Source organism: Triticum aestivum, chromosome 2A (genome assembly GCF_018294505.1).
Source record: "Triticum aestivum cultivar Chinese Spring chromosome 2A, IWGSC CS RefSeq v2.1, whole genome shotgun sequence".
Taxonomy (NCBI): Eukaryota; Viridiplantae; Streptophyta; class Magnoliopsida; order Poales; family Poaceae; genus Triticum; species Triticum aestivum.
This window is the reverse complement of record NC_057797.1, coordinates 143,457,104-143,484,198: the sequence shown is the minus strand read 5'-3', so window position 1 is coordinate 143,484,198 and position 27,095 is coordinate 143,457,104. Positions and strand designations below refer to the sequence as shown.

The window sequence follows — 27,095 nt, the reverse complement described above, 5'->3', positions numbered from 1 at the left end:
AACCCTAGCGTCACCGAACCTTAAGTGTGTAGACCCTACGGGTTCGGGAGACATGCAGACATGACCGAGATGACTCTCCGGTCAATAACCAACAGCGGGATCTGGATACCCATGTTGGCTCCCACATGTTCCACGATGATCTCATCGGATGAACCACGATGTCAAGGACTTAATCAATCCCGTATACAATTCCCTTTGTCTAGCGGTATGATACTTGCCCGAGATTTGATCATCGGTATCCCGATACCTTGTTCAATCTCTTTACAGGCAAGTCTCTTTACTCGTTCTGTAACACATCATCCCGTGATCAACTCCTTGATCACATTGTGCACATTATGATGATGTCCTACCGAGTGGGCCCAGAGATACCTCTCCGTCACACGGAGTGACAAATCCCAGTCTCGATTCGTGCCAACCCAATAGACACTTTCGGAGATACCTGTAGTGTACCTTTATAGCCATCCAGTTACGTTGTGACGTTTGGCACACCCAAAGTATTCCTACGGTATCCGGGAGTTGCACAATCTCATGGTCTAAGGAAATGATACTTGACATTAGAAAAGCTTTAGCATACGAACTACACGATCTTTGTGCTAGGCTTAGGATTGGGTCTTGTCCATCACATCATTATCCTAATGATGTGATCCCGTTGTCAACGACATCCAATGTCCATGGTTAGAAAATCGTAACCATCTATTGATCAACGAGCTAGTCAACTAGAGGCTTACTAGGAACATGGTGTTGTCTACGTATCCACACATGTATCTGAGTTTCCTATCAATACAATTATAGCATGGATAATAAACGATTATCATGAACAAGGAAATATAATAATAATCAATTTATTATTGCCTCTAGGGCATATTTCCAACACGATCATCACGTGGTGCTTCGAAACGACGAACTTTCGCAACGGTGCACAGTTAGGGAGAACACTTCTCTTGAAATTTTAGTGAGGTATCATCTTATTTAAGCTACCGTCGTTCTAAGCAAATAAGATGTATAAACATGATAAACATCACATGCAATCAAATAGTGACATGATATGGCCAATATCATATTGCTCCTTTTGATCTCCATCTTCGGGGCTCCATGATCATCATCGTCACCGGCATGACACCATGATCTCCATCATCATGATCTCCATCATTGCGTCTCCATGAAGTTGTCTCGCCAACTTATTACTTCTACTACTATGGCTATCGGTTAGCAATAAAGTAAAGTAATTACATGGCATTGTTCAATGACACACAGGTCATACAATAAATAAAGACAACTCCTATGGCTCCTGCCGGTTGTCATACTCATCGACATGCAAGTCGTGATTCCTATTACAAGAACATGATCAATCTCATACATCACATATCATTCATCACATTCTTCTTGGCCATATCACATCACATAGCATACCCTGCAAAAACAAGTTAGACGCCCTCTAATTGTTGTTTGCATGTTTTACGTGGCTGCTATGGGTTTCTAGCAAGAACGTTTCTTACCTACGCAAAAACCACAACGTGATATGCCAATTGCCATTTACCCTTCATAAGGACCCTTTTCATCGAATCCGATCCGACTAAAGTGGGAGAGACAGACACCCGCTAGCCACCTTATGCAACTAGTGCATGTCAGTCGGTGGAACCTGTCTCACGTAAGAGTATGTGTAAGGTCGGTCTGGGCCGCTTCATCCCACAATGCCGCCGAATCAAGATTGGACTAGTAACGGTAAGCATATTGAACAAAATCAACGCCCACAACTACTTTGTGTTCTACTCGTGCATAGAAACTATGCATAGACCTAGCTCATGATGCCACTGTTGGGGAACATAGCAGAAATTTAAAATTTTCCTATGTGTCACCAAGATCTATCTATGGAGAAACCAACAATGAGGGGAAGGAGAGTGCATCTACATACCCTTGTAGATCGCTAAGCGGAAGCGTTCAAGAGAACGGGGTTGAAGGAGTCGTACTCGTCGTGATCCAAATCACCGGAGATCCTAGTGCCGAACGGACGGCACCTCCGTGTTCAACACATGTACAGCCCGGTGACGTCTCCCATGCCTTGATCCAGCAAGGAGAGAGGGAGAGGTTGAGGAAGACTCCATCCAGCAGCAGCACAACGATGTGGTGGTGGTGGAGGAGCATGGTGATCCAGCAGGGCTTCGCCAAGCACCGCGAGATATGAGGAGAAAGAGAGGTAGGGCTGCGCCAACAAGAGAAGAAACTTCGTCTGTGGGCTGCTCCTTTGCCTCCACTATATATAGGGGGAGAGGGGGGCTGCGCCCCCACCTAGGGTTCCACCCTAGGGGCGGCGGCCAGCCCAGATCCCATTTGGTGGGGCGGCCAAGGGGAGGGGGAGAGGGAGGCGCACCAGGCATGGGCCCTAAGGCCCATCTGCCCTTAGGGTTTGCCCCCTCCTCCCCTTAGGCGCCTTGGGCCCTTGTGGGGGGGCGCACCAGCCCACCCGGGGCTGGTCCCCTCCCACACATGGCCCATGCAGCCCTCCGGGGCCGGTGGCCCCACTTGGTGGACCCCCGGGACCCTCCTGGTGGTCCCGGTACATTACCGATAAAACCCGAAACTTTTCCGGTGACCAAAACAGGACTTCCCATATATAAATATTTACCTCCGGACCATTCCGGAACTCCTCGTGACGTCTGGGATCTCATCCGGGACTCCGAACATCATTCGGTAACCACATACAAACTTCCTTTATAACCCTAGCGTCATCGAACCTTAAGTGTGTAGACCCTACGGGTTCGGGAACCATGCAGACATGACCGAGACGTCCTCCGGTCAATAACCAACAGCGGGATCTGGATATCCATGTTGGTTCCCACATGTTCCACGATGATCTCATCGGATGAACCACGATGTCGAGGATTCGATCAATCCCGTATACAATTCCCTTTGTCTAGCGGTATTGTACTTGCCCGGGATTCGATCGTCGGTATCCCGATACCTTGTTCAATCTCGTTACCGGCAAGTCTCTTTACTCGTTCCGTAACACATCATCCCGTGACCAACTCCTTGATCACATTGTGCACATTATGATGATGTCCTACCGAGTGGGCCCAGAGATACCTCTCCATCACACGGAGTGACAAATCCCAGTCTCGATTCGTGCCAACCCAACAAACACTTTCGGAGATACCCGTAGTGCACCTTTATAGCCACCCAGTTACGTTGTGACGTTTGGCACACCCAAAGTATTCCTACGGTATCCGGGAGTTGCACAATCTCATGGTCTAAGGAAATGATACTTGACATTAGAAAAGCTTTAGCATGCGAACTACACGATCTTGTGCTATGATTAGGATTGGGTCTTGTCCATCACATCATTCTTCTAATGATGTGATCCCGTTATCAATGACATCCAATGTCCATGGTCAGGAAACCGTAACCATTTATTGATCAACGAGCTAGTCAACTAGAGGCTTAGTAGGGACATGGTGTTGTCTATGTATCCACACATGTATCTGAGTTTCCTATCAATACAATTCTAGCATGGATAATAAACGATTATCATGAACAAGGAAATATAACAATAACTAATTTATTATTGCCTCTAGGTCATATTTCCAACACTTACGGTCTCGAAAGCGCCGGTTGTCCCTGGCGTAGGTGTTGGCGATGGGCGGATCGCCATCATTGGTGGTGTCACCGTCCAAGGAGGAGGAGGAGATGATCCCCGCCATGCGACGGGCTACACGTGCCTTCTCTATCGCGAGCCTTGCGGCTCTCTCTGATGTCATAGCCCTCTGTCTCACTAGCCTCCCGACTCCTCGAGCCCGATGTGGAGCGCCGCCACATTATTACAGTGACGTCGGCGAGTGTCCGTATCCACAAAGGTGTACGAGCGACGAATGGCGTCACGGAGGGCCTCATCGTCGTCGCTGGCAGGTGGCAGCGGTTCCGGCGAGGATCTGCAGGACCCGCAGCCATGGCGGCTGGAGGCGGCTTGCACCGCCCTCTTTCTTGCACGGCGATACATGCGACCCTCGGTCTTTGGCTGCCTTACCGACACTCAATGTTGGGGATATCGGTTATCGGGAACATATCGGTCGACCCATGATAAGGGGTAAATCGGCCAGTTTATCGGCATATCGGCCGATTTATCGCCATATCGGTTGATTTATCGGCCGATATATCTTATCGGTCAGACACTGGTAAGTGATAAATTGGCCGATTTATCAGAATATCGGAAGATATCTTGAACAGTGCCGGCACTAGAACCCAACGCCGTCCGGGAGGAGCAGCTGCGGGTGGTGTTGAACACAATTGGTCGACCTGCCACCTGACCGGGGAGGCACACCACCCGTGTTTCTAAAGGTTGAGGGGAAGAATTTGCCACGCCCCATATTTTTTTAAGGACCACGGTCCGATATGGTATCTCTTCGGGCCACTTTCTTTTAGTAAAACTGTAAATTGGTGATTATTTTCCGGGTCGGCGTGATACAAGGGGTGTGCTAGAGATGCTCCTACGATCAAATCTGTATAGATAGTTTGCTTTTTATCGAAGACTAGTAAGCGTGCACGTGCAACGCACGTCGCAATTAAACCATGTCAAATTCATGCGAGTATACAATTTTGAATTCATACTATAGGATGACCCTTTCTCTATAAACAAAAGAATACCTACAAACCCATAAATTATCTTTTCACGATGCCAATCATGCCACCAAGAAATCAGAAGAAAATATCACAAATCAACTGGCTGAACTTCTCCACAGAGAATGTAAGGGCATAGCCTATTGAGTCTATTGTATAGTAAAAATGGAATCAAATACCCTATGAAGATTTCAGAGTTTTTATTGTCTTGGGTGAAAATCAAAGGAACATATAAACATTGTCCAAGCATACATGGTGTCAATGCAAAGTTGGAACAAAGATACACAAAAAACAGCAGTCTTGGCATAACTAAATTAGTTTTCTTCTTGGATTTGGGCTGCTTGTTATCTTCAGAATTTGAAGGTTTGATGGCTGTGGTAAAACCACCCATGGGAGTCATAACGGGCACCGCCTGCGAGTAGGAAGAGTCAATTTTTTTTGCCCCATTCTCAGTTTATCTCAGCTTCTCATCGAGTGAAACTACAATTCAGACAAACAATATCTATTGTGTATATAGTTGCAGAACATCTAGAAGCTAAAAACAGATCAATAAAGCATTAGATTCATGGTAAGGAAACGGGGAGAGGGAATATAAAAAGAATCCACACAAAATTTAGGATGACCAAATCCACTCAAAGACCTTCCTAACTAAGATGAATATACCAAAGATACATAAGTAAGTTTAATGGCTAAAATGACGAAAATGCGTACTGTCCTGGCACTTTTAGTTATTCAAGTGCAAAGCCAACAGTAAGCATGATTTGATGAAAGACTGAAAGATTCAAAGTTATCAGTTCTATAAAATGTGCTGAATACCAAAGATTCAAATATATATATATATATATATATATATATATATATATATATATATATATATATATATATATATATAGATGCACCTTGTTAGAGGAAAAGCAACTACGTAAAATCCCGGTAAGTTTAAAAGAGATACGCCGCAAAGATCTGTAGAAAGATCTTACCGGTTCTTGGAAAGGACTCAATTGCAGTAGCAGTTGCGTAAGAGATTATGCACTGATCTCTTCGGAAGCTTTCTTGCTTATTCACATTTCTTGAGTTCAGCCTGAAACACATCAGGATTTAACAATCTGGTCGGTTGTATATAATTTTCTGTGTGATGTTTTAACAAAATGTTGAAGCTCAGCAATATTGTTTCATGATTCGGTAGGTCAGTGTAAAATAATTATGTGGCCGTCAAGTCTCTATCCCGGGTTATTTACAATGTCGACGATGAAAGCTTGCTTTCTCCGGTTCACCAAAGTTTCTAATTTACTACTTTTTACTCAAAGACATGTTATCTACAGATCTCTCTTAATCTACTTTTTACTCAAATACATGTTATTTACAGATATCTCTTAATCATATGGCTGAGATTAACATAGTTGCAGAAATCAACATCAACTCAAATTTTAGTCTACATTGGATAGCACCAAACAATTTCTAGTAAGATGATATTTGAAGAACAGAGGGTATATATGACTTCCATTTGTCTAGGAATAATGTAGGTAAACCTATACAGAGAGCACACGTATATACATTCGGACCTGGTAATCTCTAACTGCTCATGACTTGAAACCAGCGGCAGAGTATACAAGGTAGAATTCCCATATATGGATGAACTTCTCATCATAGCCCAGTTTCAAAACTTGACTGCAAGAAAAGCGAAGTGATAAGAAATTAATACTAAATGACCAACTGAGTGGACACATACATATATAATCGTCACAACAGTATTCTTCCGATAGGGAGTGTCAAGTGATACTCTTTGTTGGCCATGAGTTAAACATGACAAGTGATACTTAATCTTACCCCCACGGCCCCACCTGCACTTGCTTCGCGTTGTTGCTCGTCCATTGTGGCCATGCAGCCGCTGCCACTGCGCGCTACACATGCATTGCAGTTTGCCGATGTGTCGCTGCTCCCAGCCGTCGCCGCCTCCCCGACTGACCCCATAAGCCACAACCATTCATATCATGCACCTTGTTATCTTATTTTTTTAGCAAAAGTGCAATTCACACACTTGAAACATCATGGAGTTTATTCACAAATTTTACTTCAGAAAATATTTTAAAATAAATGGTGCCTCAGCTTATGCCAAAAGTGAAATATTTGGAAATATAACTTCATAGACTTAGTGATAATATAAAAATTACACCCCAAATAACTTTTTGAAACACATAACTGTACCAGAAAAACTTCGTGCCCTTCTTCCACCCCGGCTTCACATGGATAGTCGGGATCTCCTCCATTGGGATCATCTTTCTACACATGTAGTCGCCATGAGGAAGTAGCCTTTAGTGTTTATTTTAGCACCTGAAATCACTTTATTGTTCTATTGAAGACATGCACCCAAAACAGAAACTAAACAATCCAAAATGACCGAGCAGGCTAAAAATTGAAGCTGGCTGAAGTATTTGATTAAACCAACAAAGATGTTGCACTGCTAATATTCTATCTTCAGAATATATCATGAATAATGGTGGTTGTCATTGCATGTACTAAAGAAATCAAACATACCCAACTGGCCTTGCAGAGGAGGGCCTGGGTAGGGGAGCCCGCTTCCATGGACAACACACACTTGGTCATCAAATCGATTGTGTTCCCATGCCTGTTGGATCAAGCAAGCTGACGGCTGCAGTTTCCATATGTGCATGTGCTCCTCCAAGAAAAAATCCATCCAACTAGCTGTTTTTTGTGGGCGTAGAGGAGAAAAGGGCGCCAGATCTTGAACCTGCTACCGCCATCACCGTCAGACTGCTATCTTCGCGTCACCCCCTGACTGTTGTGGCATGTGAGTCGACGGCGGGGAAACCCTAGCGCCCTGATCCAACTCTGAGAGCCAGGTGGCCGCCGGAGCCCGCTCGTCGGCAAGCATCTCCTTGGCCGCCGCCAGGCCTCTCCTTCTCCTGCCCTCTCCTCATCTACCGAAGATGCGCCGCTGCCCCGGCTTAACCCACAACCATCGGTTGGGACCCGCCACTGCCCGCGATCGGTGCATCCTGGGCGACCCACTGCTGCCTGTGACCGTCGCATCGACGCATCCCAGGCGACCCACCGTGCGACGAAGCCGGCCGCCACCGCCCAACAGCTCGCTCGTGTGGAGCGGACGGGTTGTTTCCCGTATATATTGTGCCTTTTTTCTGTCGCCTAACAAATGCGGGTGCGGGTGCGGATGGCAGAGTTTTCGTCCGCCCCTGCAAATTGCTAACCGTACTTTTGATGACGGTGAGTTGTTATTTGGACAGCTAGATCTAAATGAATAGGCATAATCATGAGGCTCTAACTATCCTATGTAGTTATGTGTATGTTAGCGGGGTGCGTTTAGGGAAGAAAATATTTGCTTGTTTAACGGTAGTAGAGATAGAGAAAAATCATCTTTCACGGCGGGCAGCAGTTTCGCGAGCCAGCCCAAGCAGAATAGAATTTACCGTACGTGTGCCCATGCTCGATGCCACCGGCACCGGGGTACCCAAACAAAGGCTAAAGTAAAGAAGTTCATCGGGAGCCACACTAAAGATTCCCCCTCCCCTATCCTTTCCCCCTCTCTTTCCTGCGCGCCCATTCCCCTCGTCTTTCTCCATCTCCTCCAAATCAACCAAACTGTCACGCTACCACACACCATTACCAGTTGCCGAAGAGTGAGAGTGAGTACCGAGCAGTTGGTGCGCTGCTCTGTCCTGACATTGCACGCGCTTGCCACCGAGCTCTGCATTGCGTCTACTAGCAGCTATCCTCGATGGGGCTGCCGGGATGCATCGCCGTCATTGTGCTCCTTCTGATTTCATGGAGAGGTAAATAGATTTGTGGTAAATCGATGCTTCCTGGTTTCTTCTTTGCTTGGTGTGAGTGAGTTTCGGTAGGGTAATGGCGGGCGAGCTGACGCGGCGCGCTGTGTTTCTTGGTGGTGTGCAGAGGGGGAGGCGGCGATGTTCACGTTCGTCAACCGGTGCGCCGACACGGTGTGGCCGGGCGTCCTGTCCAACGCTGGCACGGCTCGGCTCGGCACCACGGGGTTCGAGCTCCCGCCGGGCGCGTCGCGCGCTGTGCCGGCGCCCTCGGCCTGGTCCGGCCGCCTCTGGGCCCGCACCGGATGCGCGCAGGACGGCGCCACGGGGCGGCTCGTCTGCGCCACCGGCGACTGCGGCTCCGGCACGGCCGAGTGCGCCGGGGCCGGCGCGGCGCCCCCAGCGACGCTGGCCGAGTTCACGCTCGACGGCACGGGCGGGCTGGACTTCTACGACGTCAGCCTGGTGGACGGGTACAACCTGCCGGTGCTGGTGGAGCCGTCCTCCGGGGAGCGCCCCGGCGGCGCGTCGACCGCTGGGTCCTGCGCTTCGGCGGGGTGCGCGGCGGACCTGAACGCGATGTGCCCCGCCGAGCTCCGGTCCGGCGGCGGCGCGGCCTGCCGGAGCGCGTGCGACGCGTTCGGGCGGCCCGAGTACTGCTGCAGCGGCGCCTACGCCAACCCCGGGACGTGCCGGCCGACGTCCTACTCGCAGGTGTTCAAGATGGCCTGCCCGCGCTCCTACAGCTACGCCTTCGACGACCCCACCTCCACCTTCACCTGCGCCGGCGGCCCCGACTACACCGTCACCTTCTGCCCCGGCGCCACCCCGAGGTCAGTCTCAGTCTCAGTGCCATCACTCCTCCACTGACGCCCTCCAAGTCCCGATCTGGTTGGTTCTTGCCTTGCCAAGGGAGATTAGTGATTAAAATGGAAAATGATAGGAAGAGATCTGCAGATCTGAATCTGGCAAGATATTTTAGCTTAGCAGCAGAGCAGGGTGGGCATAAAAGACGAGCTTTTTTCGCCGTTATGTGCGTTTGGTTTACTGTTTCCGCCATTCCCGTGACCTCACCATGTGCCCCTGTTCTGTCCTTTTGTCACACGAGCAGCCAGAAGTCGACCACGGTGCCGGCGGCCACAACGCCGACGCAAACGACCCCCACGCCGACGACGGTGCCTGTGACGGATACGCCGGCGATGATGCCGGGGATGACGTTCACGGACGCCAACCAGGACAGCATGCCGATGCCGATGGGCGGCGAGGCCGGGACTGGTGGTGGCGGCAGCATCCAGGGGCAGGGCGTGATCCTCGGGGGCACCAGCAGCGACGCCTGGCTCGCCAACATGGCCACCGGCGACGCGACGGGCGCGGCAGCGGCAGCGGCAGCCTCCGGGCGGCTAGTCGCCGCGCCATTGGTACTGCTCGCGCTCCATCTGCTGCGATAGATGGAGGTCGGCGGAGCACTGATTGATCGGTGCAATGTGTACGGGTGAAAAGAGAGATTGGTTGTAGGGTTAGATTCGGAGAAAACCATTGTAACATTCCGTGTTGATGGGATTTTGTTGTACGTAGATTGTTGGTTAAACCGATGTTTTAGCTTAGTTCAGCTCCGGTATAAGTAGCATTGTAACTCGGCCAAGGCTGCCGACGGCCATCCCTAACCGAGACAACGCAGGGACACTTAGGCGGGTGTTTGTTTCAGTTTCAGGACCAGATACAGCCTTTTTTGAAACAAAAAGCTATTCGAATCAGCTTTGAAAAATCAGCCAAAATTTGATTCGAGCAATTTCCAGTGTATTTAGCTAAAGCACATTCTGATGTACTTTAGTGCCAAAATGCATAACTGTTAGGGCTTATTTCTCCTTAAGTGGTTTTGGTGATTGATGTTGCGGTCTAATCGTGTGCATTGAGCATTTCAGGATATTTCTTTATTTGGCAGAGACAATTTCTATCCCCGGTGTTTAAAAGAGAAGACGGTGTTTTTTCCTCGTTTCATTTTCGATGGACTTGAGTCGTAGGATATACCGTAATATCAAGAGGGAATCCGTATCGGAAAAGGTTTGGGTGGAATCAACACGTACACAACTCCCTTGCACCCCTACCTCTTTCCCGCGTCTTTGGAGTGTCCTTCCGTTGTGCTGGAGTGGCTCTGGTTGTAGCCAGTGGCAGTACCGCGGTCGGCAGCGGTAGTACCGCTATACTACCGCCTCGATTCGGGCCTCTGGTTTCTCGTGTCGGGTTCAGCGGTAGTCCCTCTAACTTACTACCGCTGACCCCATCTAGGCCCATCCGAGCAGCGGCAGTAGGAGCAGTAGTACCGCACCTACCATAGCTGCCAGTACCGCTCGTGGCTTTCTCCCTTTTATCCCTCCCCTGTGCTCTTGTAAGCTGTTGTGCACGGTCCCAGCGGTAGTACCACTGCGGCAAGCGGTAGTATCGCGCGCTGCGGGCTGAGCACGGGGATAACGGTTGGATTGTGTCCCCCACTATAAAAGGGGGTCTTCTTCTCCAAGAAGACCTACCTCTTCCTACCATAACTCCATTGTTGCTCCAAAAGCTCGTTTTCGCCCGATCTCTCTTCCTAGCCAATCAAACTTGTTGATTTTCTAGGAATTGGTTGAGAAGGCCCCGATCTACACTTCCACCAAGAGAAATTTGATTCCTCCCACTAATCCCTTATCGAACTTGTAACTCTTGGGTGTTTGAGCACCCTAGATGGTTGAGGTCACCTCGGAGCCACGTTCCATTATGGTGAAGCTGCATGGTGTTGTTGAGAGTCTCCAATTAAGTTTTGGAGATTGCCCCAACCTTGTTTGTAAAGGTTCGGTCGCCGCCTTCAATGGCACCACTAGTGGAACCACGGCAACTCGCGTTGTGTGAGGGCGTGAGGAGAATACGGTGGCCCTAGTGGCTTCTTGGGGAGCATTGTGCCTCCACACCACTCCAACGGAGACGTACTTCCCCTTAAAGGGAAAGAACTTCGGTAACACATACTCGTCTCCACCGGCTCCACTTGTGGTTATTTCATACCTTTACTTTGTGTAAGCTTTACTTGTGTTGTGTCCTTTGCTTGCACTTGTTGTAGTTGTTGTTAGCATCATATAGGTTGCTCACGTAGTTGCATATCTAGACAACCTATTTGTTGCTATACCTAATTTGTGAAGAAAAGCTAAAAAATGGTAGTTGCCTATTCACCCCCCTCTAGTCAACCATATCGATCCTTTCAATTGGTATCAAAGCCTCGTCTCTTTATTAAGGGTTTCACCACCCGAAGAGTATGGTTGACACCGAGGAGGAAGTGCCCGAGGCCGTGGAGTTGACTTCGATCACTCGAGACGACTTAAATGAAGCCATGGCTTCACTTAAGATGTCTATGATGACCGAGGTCAAATCCGTGTTTAAAGAATTGCTTGAGGGGTTGAAAGCTACTCCCGATCCATTGCTTGTGGTTAATCCCACCGCATCGGAGTCGAAGGCCAATTCCAGCAAGGAAGCGACTAAAGGTACTCAAACCTATTCCCCTCATGACAAGAATGGGACGGGAACCTTTGCCTCAGTTCCCCCTCCCCGTTCTATGGAGGACCGTCCCTACACCGCGCATTAACCATCTTGGTCCTCCTCCTAAGCTTATTAAGGGTGATTTTGCTAATTGAGTTTTTCGCATCAAGTCTCATTTGAATCATAGCTCAACAAACCTTTGGAGAGTCATTGGGCAAGGCCTCTACCCGCATGATCCAAACAACCTCACCCCAAGAGAAGAAGTGGACAATCAATAGAACCACTCCACCTTGTTCATCCTTCAAGATGCGGTTCCTCCCGAAAATCTATCACACTTGCGTCCCTTCACTCGTGCAAATGATTGTTGGGAACACATCATATCTTTGTATAAGGGAAGCTCAAGCATCCAATGGTCCAACTTTGAAGTGGTCCTTGATGAGGCCGATGAATTCGTGATGCTAGAAGACGAGGATCCGCGTGATCTCTATCAGAGGGTGACTACTCTTGCGGTTGCTCTCCAAGACCATGGGAGCAAGGATACAGATGACAATTGGATCAAGCGCAAGTTTCTAAAGGCCATCATGCCTTTCAACAAGGCCATGTCCTCCGTGATTCCTCAAAGGCCGGACTTCCACACCTTAACCTCAAGTGAAGTGTTGGATGAGCTCATTGCCATGAACATCATGAACAAGACTGCCGACAATGCTCTTGCTCGTGTCCGGTCAAAGAAAAGCTCACCCACTCTTGCCTTGAAGTCCAAGACCATTCCGGAAGAAGAAGAGGAGGATGAAGAGAAGAGTTGCCCCGAGGACACCAAATATGCTTACCATGAGCACATGGCTCTTGCATCAAGGCAATTTTGGGGCAACAAGAGGAACTCAAGGCCCAACTTCACCAAGAACAACTCAAGTGGATCAAAGAGCAAGCAACGTCTGAGGACTTGCTACAATTGCGGCAATGTGAGTCACTTTGTAGCGGAGTGCCCTTATCAGAAGAGGGAAGACAATGGTGGCAAACTCATTCGCAAAGACAAAGCCAAGTCTTTCCCAAGCAAGAACAACTTCACACAGAAGATACCTCCAAAGGGCTTGGTGGCACATGAAGAGTACGCCTCCGATGATGATGATGAAGATACAAGTGGTGAAGGAATGGCAACAGCAACCGTGGCCATTGCCACATCTTCCCCCTCCAAGGTGTCTCTCTTCGACACCCCAACGATAACACCATTGCCAAGTGTCTCATGGCCAAAGGTATCAACAAGGTAACCTCAAACATCAAAACCACCATCACTAATACTCCTTCATTGTTAGATTGTGTTAACGATAGTGAGATGGTGAATGTTGATGAGAATGAGTTTACCAAGTTCGTGAGTAAGCTCAAAGGTGAATCCAAGAAGCACTTTGTTGCTCGCTTGAAACAACTTGGTGAGGCCAATGATATCATTGAGTCTCATGAGGATACTATCTCCAAGTTGGAGGGGCATAGTCGTGACTATGCCGATGAGATTGCGGATCTTTCCATTGCTCTGGAGGAAGAGCGAGGTCTTCATTTGACTCTTGAGGAGTCACACAACGTTGATCATGCTAAATTACAAAAAGATCTTGATCATGCTATTGTTCTTACTCGTGCGCTTAAATCCGAGAAAGTTGCACTCGGGGATGGCCATGATAGACTCAAGGAAGAGTTTGATACACTTGACAAGGCTCACAAGGTCTTGAGGGTGTTCATGCTTCTCTCAAGGAGTCTCTTGATAAACTCCAAGTTAAGCTAACCAAGGAGATTTCCACGTGTCCCCCTTTCGTCCTAATTGATAATGCCCATGCTACTAACCCTTGTTGTGAGCATGTGCATCTTGTGGAGGAAAATGCCAAGTTGAAAGAGCAACTTGAGAAGGGCCTTGTGACATGCATACAAGGCGAGAAGGACCTCAATGACCTTTTGAGTAATCAAAAGGAAGGACTTGGGTTTGTACCCAAGTCAAAGAAGAAAAAGAAGAACAAGACCAAGCAACCTCTCCCGCTCAAGGAAATCTTTATCAAGGCGGGTGAGAGCACTCATGAGAAGAAGAAAAACAAGGTTTTGGGTGGTAATGCCAAGAAGGGCAAAACTGCCCCTACCAACAAGCCGACGACTTTAACCCCTCCTATGTTTTGTGTCGTGCTCGTGATATCATGTTTATGCCAAACTTGTTGGCTCTTCTTATGTGTACATTGGATGGTCTATTTGGGTTCCTAAGACCCTTGTTACTAGCATCAAAGGACCCATTAGAAAATGGATACCTAGATCCAAGCATTGATCTCTTGTAGGAGTTTGCTCCCAGTAGGGTGTCATGGTTGCGCGATAGTGGAGCAACAAATCATATGACCGGGAGCAAGGACTTGGTGGTGGATGCGCATCCAATTCCATCTATGCCCACCCATGTCCAATTCGGTGATGCTTCAACATCTAAGGTATTGGGACTTGGCAAGGTGTTCATCTCTCAAGATTTATCTATTGAGAAGGTCATGCTTGTTGAGTCCCTTGCATGCAATTTACTTTCCGTTTGTCAACTTGCACTTATGGGCTTTGCAACATTCTTTGATATTGATACCGTGGCCCTTTTGTGGAGCAAGACTCTTAAAGTAGCCTTTGTTGGGCATGTCAAGAACAGTCTCTATGTGGTGAAATTTTCGGAGCAACCCACTAAGACCGTGACTTGCCTAATGGCTAGATGTGGGTTGGCTTTGGCATCGCCGACTTTCCCATGTCAATATGAGATCTTTGCAAAGTCTCCTCAAAGGGGATCACGTCCATGGACTAACAAACGTGAGTTTTGCCAAAGATCGTGCTTGTAGTGCTTGTATTGAAGGAAAGTTACATGATACAACCCACCAACCCTCGACTATCATCTACTCGAAGAGGCCCTTTGAGCTCCTTCACATGGATCTCTTTGGTCCTCCATCCTTTGATATTCTTGGTGGAAGAAAGTATTGCTTGGTGATTGTGGATGACTACTCAAGATATACATGGGTATACTTCTTCAAGAGGAAGACTGAGACTCAACAAACTGTCATCAACTTTGCAAATGAAGCTCAACGCCAACATGAAGCAAAGATATTGATGATTAGAAGTGACAATGGCACCGAGTTCAAGAACTACACCTTGGATGAGTTTCTTAGTGACGAGGGGATCAAGCACCAATATGCCACACCCTATACCCCTCAACAAAATGGTGTGGCGGAGAGGAATAACTGGACGTTGATGGATGCGGCAAGGACCATGATGGCGGAATTCAAATCTCCGTACAACTTTTTGGCCGAAGCCATCAACACCGCATGGCATGCATCCAATCGGCTCTACCTTCGCAAAGGCTTGAACAAGACTCCATATGAGATACTTACCGGTAACAAGCCCAACCTCAAGTACTTTTGGTTGTTCGGGTGTAAGTGTTTCATTCTCAATAAAGGTGTTCATTTGTCTAAATTTGAACCTAGAGCTCAAGAGGGCATATTTGTTGGTTATGCTACAAACTCTCATGCTTACCGTGTCCTCAACAAGTCCACCAGACTCATTGAGGAGACGTGTAACGTGGAGTTTGATGAAAATAATGGCTCCCAAGTGGAGCAAAGTGGTCTTTGTGATGTACTCCCTCTGTTCCGAATTACTTGTCGCAGGCATGAATGTATCTAGAAGTATTTTAGTTCTAGATACATCCATTTCAGCGACGAGTAATTTGGAACGGAGGGAGTAGGTGATGAAATTCCTCCTCAAGCCATAAGAATAATGGGGATTGGTCAAATTCTCCCCATTGAGGAACCCCTTGTGGCCGAAGGATAAGGACAATTCTCTACTCGAGTGGAGCCATCACCAACAAGACCCACACACTTCCGAAGAACAAAGTGAAGACCCTCAACCAAGTGAACAAGATCAAGGGCAAGATCAACCTCATGATGATGGTGTTGCACCAAGTGATGCCCAATATCAAGTTCATGATGCCGAGCAAGCTTAAGATCAAGAGGATTCTCAAGATCAAGGGCAAGCTCAGGACAGTGCTCAAGATGAACAAGATGATGATCCTCAAGTGCCCATTGAGGAACTCTTGGAGCGCCGCGCCGCTAAGGTGGCTTCCAAGCTCGAGCGTCAACATGTCATGGAGAATGTGCTTGGAAGCTTGAGAAGAGGGGTAATTACTCATAAACAATTGTCAAACTTTTGTGAGCATCACGCGTTTGTTTCATGTGTTGAACCCCAAAAGGTACATGAGGCGCTCGATGATGAGGATTGGCTTGAAGCCATGCATGATGAACTCAACAACTTTGAGCGCAACCAAGTTTGGGAATTAGTGACAAGGCCAATGGAGGAACACAATGTCATTGGAACCAAATGTATCTTCAAGAACAAGCAAGATGTGAATGGTGTGGTTGTTCGAAACAAGGCAAGATTGGTGGCACAAGGCTACTCCCAAGTCGAGGGCATTGACTACGGTGAAACCTTTGCCCCCGTCGCTCATCTTGAATCTATTCGCATGTTGCTTGCTTATGCATCTCATCATGATTTTAAGTTGCAACAAATAGATGTGAAAAGTGCATTTCTTAATGGTCCTTTGAATGAGTTGGTACATATCAAACAACTGATAACCCACAAGTATAGGGGATCACAACAGTTTTCGAGGGTAGAATATTCAACCCAAATTTATAGATTCGACACAAGGGGGGCCAAAGAATATTTGAAGGTATTAGCAGCTGAGTTGTCAATTCAACCACACCTGGAGATTTATTATCTGCAACAATATGATCGGTAGCAAAGTAGTTTGATAGTTTTGATAGTAGTGACAGTAACAACGGTAATAGTAACAGTGGTAGCAGTAATTTATAGCAAGTGTAACAGTGATGATAGCAATAGTAACACAACAAGATCAATAAGGATAAATTCGTAGGCATTGGATCGGTGACTTGGTGGATAATATTCATCAAGTGGCAGTTATAACCTAGGGCGATACGACACTAGCTCCAGTTCATCGATATAATGTAGGCTTGTATTTCGTAAATAGTCATACGTGCTTTATTAAAAGAACTTGCATGACATCTTTTGTCCTACCCTCCCGTGGCAGCGGGGTCCATATTGGAAACTAAGGGATATTAAGGCCTCCTTTTAATAGAGAACCGGAACAAAGCATTAACACATAGTGAATACATGAACTCCTCAAACTATGGTCATCACCGGGAGTGGGCCCGGTTGTTGTCACTCCGGGGTTGCCGGATCATAACTGTAGTAGGTGACTATAACTTGCAAGATCGGATCTAAAACATGGATATAATGATGAATTCATAAATGGTTCAGATCTGAAATCATGGCACCCGGGCCCAAAGTGACAAGCATTAAGCATGGCAAAGTCATAACAACATCAATCTAAGAACATAGTGGATACTAGGGATCAGGCCCTAACAAAACTAACTCGATTACATGATGAATCTCATCCAACTCCTCACCGACCAGCGAGCCTACGAAGGAATTACTCACTCCCGGTGGGGTGCATCATGGAATTGGCGACAGAGATAGGTTGGTGATGACGAAGATCGAAGATCCCCCTCTCCGGAGCCCCAAACGGACTCTAGATCTGCCCTCCCGAGGAAGAAAGGGCTTGGCGGCGGCTCCGTCTCATGGATCGTGATAATTCTTTCTCCCTGATTTTTTTTCCGGAATAATGTGAATTTATAGTTTCAGGGGGGTCATCAGCGGGGCCACCAGGTGGGTACAACCCACCTGGGCGCGCCAGGAGAGGGGGGCGCGCCCTGGTGGGTTGTGCCCACCCAGGGGCCCCTCTCAGGTGGGTCTTGAGTCCAGAAATTCTTATTATTGGTATAAAAAAATCCTCAAAAAGTTTCGTTCCATTCCGAGAACTTTTATTTCTGCACGAAAACAACACGATGGTAGTTCTGCTGAAAACAACGTCAGTCCGGGGTTAGTTTCATTCAAATCATGCAAATTAGAGTCCAAAACTAGAGGAAAAGTGTGAGAAAAAGTAGATACGTTGGAGATGTATGAACTCCCCCAAGCTTAAACCTTTGCTTGTCCTCAAGCAATTCAGTTGATAAACTGAAAGTGAGAAAGAAAAACTTTTACGAACTCTTTTGCTCTTATTTGCATAAATAAGCTTAGACAACACCTAGGTTTTCAGCCAACATTATAACTAACCACGTCAACAATAACTCTTAAAGATTATAATGATTCATATCAATGACATAATCAGCTAGCGAGCAACAATAATATATCTCAAACAATAATACATTGTCAAAACAACCATGATATAATTGACAATAATGGTATTTCGCTAGCCCTTTCTGAGACCACAAAACATAAATGCAGAGCACCTCTGAAGTTCAAGCAGCGACTAAACATTGTAATTCATGGTAGAAAAGATCCAGTCATGATGCACCCAACATTAGCTATACACAATGCATAAATCATGACCGCCGTGCTCTACTTGGTTTCTGGCGCTTGTTTATAGAGGGTGATGACACAATATAAAAGTAAACAGAAAGTCCCTTCGCAGAGGGAAGCAGTGATTTGCAGAGGTGCCAGAGCTCAATTTTTGAAAACAGAGATAAATGATATTTTGGGACATGCACCCAGTGGCGGAGACAGGGGGGCCAGTAGGGGCCCTGGCCCCCCTAAGTTGACTGATTTACAGCTAGTTAGTACATAAACAGTGCATTATTTAGATAAAAATACATGTATTAGTATGGTTTGGCCCCTGTTATCCAAAGTTTGAGTCATTTGGCCACCCTAATTCTTAATTCCTGGCTCCGCCACTGCATGCACCCTTCTTATTCACTTCACGACCATCAGTTATCAACATCTTCCATGCTAAGCACGCTAGTGGCGGTTCCCAAGCGAAAAGTAAAGGTTTTGACTCCATTGGGAGTTTTTGTTTGATTATGTAAGAGATGAACTCATTTTGTGTTTTACAGTTTGGGACTGGGCATCCCTATTGCCGCCCATTTCCTCATGCGATGGCGAGTGAATAAACACTCGACATGAGGATAACATGCTTAGCATAGAAGATATCGACCACCTCCTTTCGTTCCATGAATGATCCGGGCACACAAAACGGATAATTTTTTTAGAAGTTTTTAGAGGTGGCACATGCAAATTTACTTAGGACGGCAGGGTAATACCGTATATAGGTAGGTATGGTGGACTCATCTAGAATAACTCTAGGTTCAAGGTTTTTGATGTACAAGCAGAATCCCCACTTAGTACAGGCGAAGGCTAGCAATTTAAGATTGGGAAGCGGCCAGCTAGAGAGCAACAACAATCATAACCAGGCATTATGCATAAGTAACATTGGACACTAGCATGAGTAGATATGAACACCATGAACATAAACATTATAGAGGCTATGTTGGTTTTGATTCAACCACATGCATGAACATGTATCAAGTCAAGCCACTCGAACATTCAGAGGAGGATACCATATCGTCATACTACATCACAATCATTTTAACACTATGTTGATATCCAAGATCAATCATTATCCACTCCCAGCTACTTATGCATGGCATGAGAAACTATAATCTCTAATTGTCATTGCAAACATGTTTAATCATAACGGGCTGAATCATGGGCACTAGGTTAAACATATTTACACAGACAAGACAAGTCGAGTTCATACCAGTTTCTCTTTGCCATGGCCAGTTCATCGGATGTCGTCATTATTGCCTTTCACTTGCACGACCGAATGATATGAAAATAATAATAGTGCAAGAGTGCCATGGACTAAGCTGGAATCTGCAAAACATTTTATTCAACAGGAGAAGACAAGGTAAAATGGGCTCTTATTAGTTCAACAGTTATTCATAGGAGAGCCACTCAACATTTTCATCATGGTCTTCTCCTCGGTACAACTCGAGTAAAAGAAAAGAATTTCAGAGAAACACACTGAAATATTTTGGAGTTTTTGGTTTTTTCTTCAACAAGCAAATAATAAGCAAAAACGAGAAAAACTATTTACACGGGAAAGCTCCCAACAGGCAAAAGAAGAGCAAGGAAATCTTTTTGGATTTTCTTTTTAGTGCTACTACTAAGCATGCATAGAAAGTAAATTACTACAACTATTTTTTTTGTTTTTTTTTGAAGTTTTTCAAACACACAAGAAGAAAGCAAGAAAAATAAATCTAAGCATGGATGATACAATGAAAAGGTGTGAACACCAACAGATAGAATGATATGTGAACATGAATATAATGTCGGTGAGAAACACGTACTCCCCCAAGCTTAGGCTTTTAGCCTAACTTGGTAGTGAATCAGTAGCCTAGAGGGTAGTATGGATCCCGAGGACCAGGCATCCATTCATCCCACTGCTGAGGAGCGGGCATCCACTGATCCCACTGTGGAGGTGCCTGTGCAGCTTCTGCAGCAGCGTGAGCGTTCCAGTAGGCAAGGATGTCCACAGGCATAATCCGGTATCCTCCCCTGGCAACAGAATCAAACAAAGCAGGTGCAGGCAAGGGGATAACATCACGAGTGTCAATGTTATAGACCAAGTTATAAGGAATGGCAATGTCAGGACGATCATGTGCAAGAAAGTGATAGTGATCCATGGCTGAACGGTCTAGGTACACGTTGGTGAGAGGGTAATATTGAGGGCGTATCTCAACCTCGAAGTGAGCCGCCAAACGAGTATCATAAATCCCACCATGTATTTTGCCATGAGATTTATTAAGGTGCATGCGACGAGCCACGATAGCTCCCAAGCTATACATGTTTTCGCCCTCAATGGCACGACGTAAAACAGTAAGGTCCGGTGAACTAAGTGCACCCACATTCTCCCTAGCAAGCAAGCATTTGGTAATGAAATATGCAAAGTAACGAACAACAGGAAAATGTAAACCACCGGCTGTGATGGCTGACACTCTCCTCTCATCACCCACTGTCAAAGTGCGACAGAAATCCTCAAACTCAGCCGACCTAGGCTCGGCCAAGCTCCCGTCAGAAGGGATCAAGCATATGTCGCAAAACTCAGTAAGTGGTATCTAATGATTTTCAGCATATAGATCAAAGCTCACTTTAGGAGGATTATTTCTAGGCAAGAAAGTAAAGCTTTGAACAAACATATTTGTGAGGATTTGGTGCTGGTCACACTCATCTGCGATGAAGTCGATGAGACCGTCATTGGCAATGAATTGCATGAACTCATCATGAATTCCAGCTTCTTGCAGGAACAAGATGTGCGGCCATTCGCACGGCCGTACCTCTACCAACCTCCGAGGGTGGTGATCATTGTTAGAAGACTCCCCAATAACACCCTTGGAGTTCTTCCTTGAGCCGTATTTCCTGAAGATATTCATGTCCGCGTACAATTTTCTAAAATAAAAATTTTGGAGTGACAAAAATTTGTCATCAAAACTTTGTAAGATTGATAGCAACTACTCATAGGGATACATAGAGGCCATAACAAGCATTCAAACAACTTAGAACACTAAGAATTCAACACGCAAGCACATCTACAGCAGCACCAAGAGTAGCTAATTATTCAAAGTATAAACCACTAAAACAAAAATTAATTGGACAAATGGTGGAGTCACATACCAAGCAACAATCTCCCGAAACAGTTTCGGAAATGGAGCTTCGAGCAAAGAGCTCGAAATTGGCAGCAAAATGAGCAAGAACTTGGGAGAGAGAGGGAGAGTGATTTTTTCTGGAGGTAGGTGACAATGTGGGACGAAGAGATAAGTGTGGGGACCCACATGGGGACCCAACCCCCCAGGGTGCGCCAGGGGGTGCTGGCGCGCCCAGGTGGGTTTTGCCCACCTAGTGCACCCCCCTCTGGTTATTTTTACGCCAATTTTTTAAATATTCAGAAAAAAATCATATAAAATTTTCAAGGCATTCTGAGAACTTTTATTTTTGGGTCATTTTTTATTGCATGGGAAATTCAGAAAACTGACAAAACCTGGCATTTTATTTTATTTAACTAATAAAGATAGAAAATAAAAAGTAGGGACAAAAAGTAGTGCTTACTAAATTCATCAACTTCATACCGTTCAAAAATGATTCATTAATAAGGTTGATCAAGTCTTATTAACAACCACTTCCAGTTATCATGAAACCGAAGAACTTTCATAAATCACTAAGTTACCTCAATGGAGACATGCATTTCCCCAACAATAAGAATTTCATATTTCTTTTCGACAGTAGGTAGAGGTATTTGAAAACTTCCAATAGTGATTGTCGAAGATTTTTCAATAACATTAATACCATTCACTTGGAATTGTTTCTTCGGAAAGTGCACCGTATGCTCATTACCATTGATATGAAAAGTGACCTTGCTTTTATTGCAATCAATAGCAGCCCCTTCAGTGTTGAAGAAGGGTCTACCAAGGATAATCGACATGTTATCGTCCTTGGTCATCTCAAGTATAACAAAGTTAGTCAAAATAGTAACACTAGCAACAACAACGGGCACATCCTCACAAATACCGATAGGTATGGCAGTTGATTTGTCAGCCATTTGCAAAGATATTTCAGTAGGTGTGAGTTTATTCAAGTCAAGTCTTTTATATAAAGAGAAAGGCATAACACTAACACCAACTCCTAAATCACACAAAGCAGTTTTCACATAATTCTTTTTGATAGAGCATGGTATAGTTGGTATTCCCGGATCTCCAAGTTTTTTAGGTACACCATCTTTAAAAGTATAATTAGCAAGCATGGTGGAGATTTTAGCTTCCGGTATTTTTCTCTTATTTGTGATGATGTCTTTCATATACTTTGCATAGGGAGGCATTTTCAGGATATCAGTCAAGCGAGTACGCAAAAAGACTGGCCTCAACATTTTAGCAGAGCATTCAAATTCTTCATCATCATTATTTTTAGTTGACTTGGGTGGAAAAGGCATATGTTTTTGAACCCACGGTTCTCTTTCTTTACCGTGTTTCCTAGCCACAAAGTCTCTTTTGTCATATCATTTATTTTTAGCTTGTGGGTTATCAAGATCAATAGGTGGTTCTATCTCAACATCATTATCTGGTTCTTTATCATTTGTTGGTTGAGTGTCTTCATGAACCTCATCATTATCTTTTTCATTATTACAAGGTGAGTGTTCATTACTAGATTGGTTTCAGCATCAGAGATAGAAGTTTCATTTTCATTGTCAGGAGGTTTTTCTATTTCAAGTTCACAAGAAGTGTGCAAAGTCCTATCATTTTTCTTTTTCTTTTTCTTTTTCTTCCTGGAAGGACTAGGTGCACTAGTGTTAGGTCTTTGTGAATCTTGTTCAATTCTTTTATGGTGTTCCTTAGGATAAAGTGGTTCCTGAGTCATTTTACCTCCTCTAGTTGCAACTCTAATAGCAAAGTCATGCATATTGTGATTCATTTCATCAAGTAATCTTTGAGATTTAGCAACTTGTTCTAGTTGAGTTTAAACTATAGAAGCATGTTTTCCAACACCTCTAACATCATTTGAGATTCTAAATAACAAGTCACTCAAGCGAGCAATCATATCAGAATTATATTTCAATTGTTTTATAACATTTACATTGAAGTGTGATGACCCACAAGTATAGGGGATCCATCATAGTCCTTTCGATAAGTAAGAGTGTCAAACCCACCGAGGAGCAGAAGGAAATGACAAGCAGTTTTCAGTAAGGTATTCTCTGCAAGCACTAAAATTATCGGTAACAGATAGTTTTGTGATAAGGTAATTCGTAATAGGTAACAAGTAATAAAAGTAAACAAGGTGCAGCAAGGTGGCCCAATCCTTTTTGTAGCAAAGTTCAATCCTGGACAAACTCTTATATAAAGGAAAGCGCTCCCGAGGACACATGGGAATTATCGTTAAGCTACTTTTCATCATGCTCACATGATTCGCATTCGTTACTTTGATAATTTGATATGTCGGTGGACCGGTGCTTGGGTACTGCCCTTCCTTGGACAAACATCCCACTTATGATTAACCACCCTCTCAAGCATCCGCAACTATGAGAGAAAAATTAAGGTAAACCTAACCATAGCATGAAACATATGGATCCAAATCAGCCCCCTACGAAGCAACGCATAAACTAGGGTTTAAGCTTCTGTCACTCTAGCAACCCATCATCTACTTATTACTTCCCAATGCCTTCCTCTAGGCCCAAAAATGGTGAAGTTTCATGTAGTCGACATTCACATAACACCACTAGAGGAAAGACAACATACATCTCATCAAAATATCAAACGAATACCAAATTCACATGACTACTTATAGCAAGACTTCTCCCATGTCCTCGGGAACAAACGTAACTACTCACAAATCATATTCGTGTTCATAATCAGAGGGGTATTAATATGCATAAAGGACCTGAACATATAATCTTCCACCGAATAAACCAACTAGCATCAACTACAAGGAGTAATCAACACTACTAGCAACCCACAGGTACCAATCTGAGGTTTTGAGACAAAGATCAGATACAAGATATGAAATAGGGTTTGAGAGGAGATGGTGTTGGTGAAGATGTTGATGGAGATTGACCCCCTCCCGATGAGAGGATCGATGGTGACGATTTCCCCCTCCCAGAGGGATGTTTCCCCGGCAGAACAGCTCCACCGGAGCCCTAGATTGGTTCCGCCTCGAGACGGCGGCGCTTCGTCCCGAAAGCTTCCTTATGATTTTTTTCTAGGGCAAAAGACACCTTATACCAGAAGATGGGCATTGGGGGGCTTCCAGGTGGCCCATGAGGCAGGGGGCGCGCCTAGGGGGTAGGGTGCGCCCTCCACCCTCATGGACGGTGGGTGGCCCCCTCTGGTGCTTCCTTCGCCCAATATTTTTTATATATTCCAAAACTAACTTTCGTGGAGTTTCAGGACTTTTGGAGTTGTGCAGAATAGGTCTCTAATATTTGCTCCTTTTCCAGCCCAGAATTCCAGCTGCCAGCATTCTCCCTCTTCATGTAAACCTTGTAAAATAAGAGAGAAAAGGCATAAGTATTGTGACATAATGTGTAATAACAGTCCATAATGCAATAAATATCGATATAAAAGCATGATGCAAAATGGACGTATCAACTCCCCCAAGCTTAGACCCCGCTTGTCCTCAAGCGGAAGCCGATATCGAAAATTTTGTCCACATGTTTAGAGATAGAGGTGTCGATAAAATAAAATACGAACATGAGGGCATCATGATCATTCTTAAAATAGCAACATATATAGTCATATGATTTCTTATGTTAAAGTAACAATCCATTCACAATGTAAAGTATGCATCAGAAACTTCATTGAAAAACTAGCAAACTATAATCTCGGCCATTGAAGCAATTGCAATTAATCATAACATCGGAAAGAGTCAATATAAGAGCTTTTCAGCAAGTCCACATACTCAACTATCATTTAGTCTTCCACAATTGCTAACACTCACGCAATACTTATGGGTATGAACTTTTAATCGGACACAAAGAAAGATAGGGGCTTATAGTTTTGCCTCCCAACCTTTTACCTCAAGGGTAATGTCAACAATAATAGTTTATGATAACCCACATCCAATTGGATATATATATATATATATATCAGGATCTTTCCAACACATAGTGCTTGCCAAAGGATAAAGTGTAAAAAGGAAAGGTGAAGATCACCATGACTCTTGTATAAGGTATAAGACAAAAATAAAAGATAGGCCCTTCACAGAGGGAAGCAAAGGTTGTCATGTGCTTTTATTGTTGGATGCACAAAATCTTAATGCAAAAGAACGTCACTTTATGTTGCCACTTGTGATAGGGACCTTTATTATGCAGTCTGTCACTTTTATTTCTTCCATATCACAAGCTCGTATAAAGCTTATTTTCTCCACACTAATATATCATACATATTTAAAGAGCAATTTTTATTGTTTGCAACAATGACAACTTACTTGAAGGATCTTATTCAATCCATAGGTAGATATGGTGGAATCTCATGGAAAAACTGGGTTTAAGGATATTTGGAAGCACAAGTAGTATCTCTACTTGGTGCAAAGAATTTGTCTAGCATAAGAGGGAAAGGCAAGCTCAACATATTGGATGATCCATGACAATATAATTTATTTCGGTAAGAAAACATAACCCATTACGTTGTCTTCCTTGTCCAACATCAACTTTTTAGCATGTCATATTTTAATGAGTGCTCACAATCATAAAAGATGTCCAAGATAATATATTTATATGTGAAAACCTCTCTTTCTTTATTACTTCCTATTAATTGCAACGATGACCAAAACTATGTTTGTCAGCTCTCAACAAATTTTATTCATTATACTCTTTATATGTGAAGTCATTACTCTCCATAAGATCAATATGATTTCTTTATTTCTTTTTATTATTTCTTTTATTCCCTCAAGATCATAGCAAGATAGCCAAGCCCTTGACTCAAAACCAATCTTTATTATATATAGCTCACAGACTCGATTACATAGGTAAGGATCAATGCAAAAACTCAAAGCTAGATCATGCTAAACTTTATTCGACTAGATCAAGATATAACCAAAAGGATCGAACTAAGAAAAATGGTAAAGATAGAAGTGTGACGGTGATACGATACCGGGGCACTCCCCCAAGCTTGGCAGTTGCCAAGGGGAGTGCCCATACCCGTGTATTTATGTCTCTTTCTTCGGAGGTGGTGATGATGGAGTTGTTGATGAAGTCATGTCACACATCGAGCGTAGGAGATTCTCCAATTTACGAATAATTACCTTGAGTGCGGTGATGTATTCTTGCAACAAAATATTTTCACGAGTGAGATACTTGTTTTGCACCTGCACTATTTCAATCATCTTGAAAGCTTCTATTTCAGTAGGGGTAAGATGGTTATAGTAAGGTTGAAGGATGTCTTCTTCTTCTGCTGCAGGAGCTTGATCCTCCGTGGCCTTCTTGATCCTATCACCCTTGTTTATCTCCCCAAGTTCTTCTCTCTTCATCACTATCTTCATTAGCCAAGCATCGTCGCCCGCGTCGTTGGAGGAGGGGGATGACATGATGCCTGGCCTTGAAAACTCTGGCAGAAAACAGCTCGAAACAAAAACAGAGGATTGTGTCGTGGTACGGTGGTCAAAATCTTCGGGGGATTATATAATGAATTTTTACCGACCAAAAGAAGTATCGTGCAAGAAAACAGAGTCCGGAGGGCACACGAGGTGCCCACGAGGCAGGGGCGTGCCCAGGGGGTAGGGCGCGCCCTCCACCCTCGTGGACGC

General features: G+C 44.9%; 1 protein-coding gene across 1 annotated transcript; it reads left to right on the top strand.

The window, feature by feature from the left end:
* Positions 1-8,096: 8,096 nt before the first annotated feature.
* Positions 8,097-10,270, top strand: LOC123188046 (thaumatin-like protein 1). Its single transcript, XM_044600071.1, has 3 exons — positions 8,097-8,417; positions 8,539-9,244; positions 9,523-10,270. The coding sequence occupies exons 1-3, from the start codon at positions 8,363-8,365 to the stop codon at positions 9,857-9,859; spliced, it is 1,098 nt and encodes a 365-aa protein (XP_044456006.1). The 5' UTR covers positions 8,097-8,362; the 3' UTR covers positions 9,860-10,270.
* The last annotated feature ends 16,825 nt before the right edge of the window (positions 10,271-27,095 follow it).

Coding starts and splice junctions, on each gene's coding strand:
- LOC123188046 (XM_044600071.1), top strand. CDS start 8,363: ATGGGGCTGCCGGGATGCATCGCCGTCATTGTGCTCCTTCTGATTTCA. Junction 8,418..8,538: donor CCTTCTGATTTCATGGAGAG/GTAAATAGATTT, acceptor GGTGGTGTGCAG/AGGGGGAGGCGGCGATGTTC. Junction 9,245..9,522: donor TGCCCCGGCGCCACCCCGAG/GTCAGTCTCAGT, acceptor TCACACGAGCAG/CCAGAAGTCGACCACGGTGC.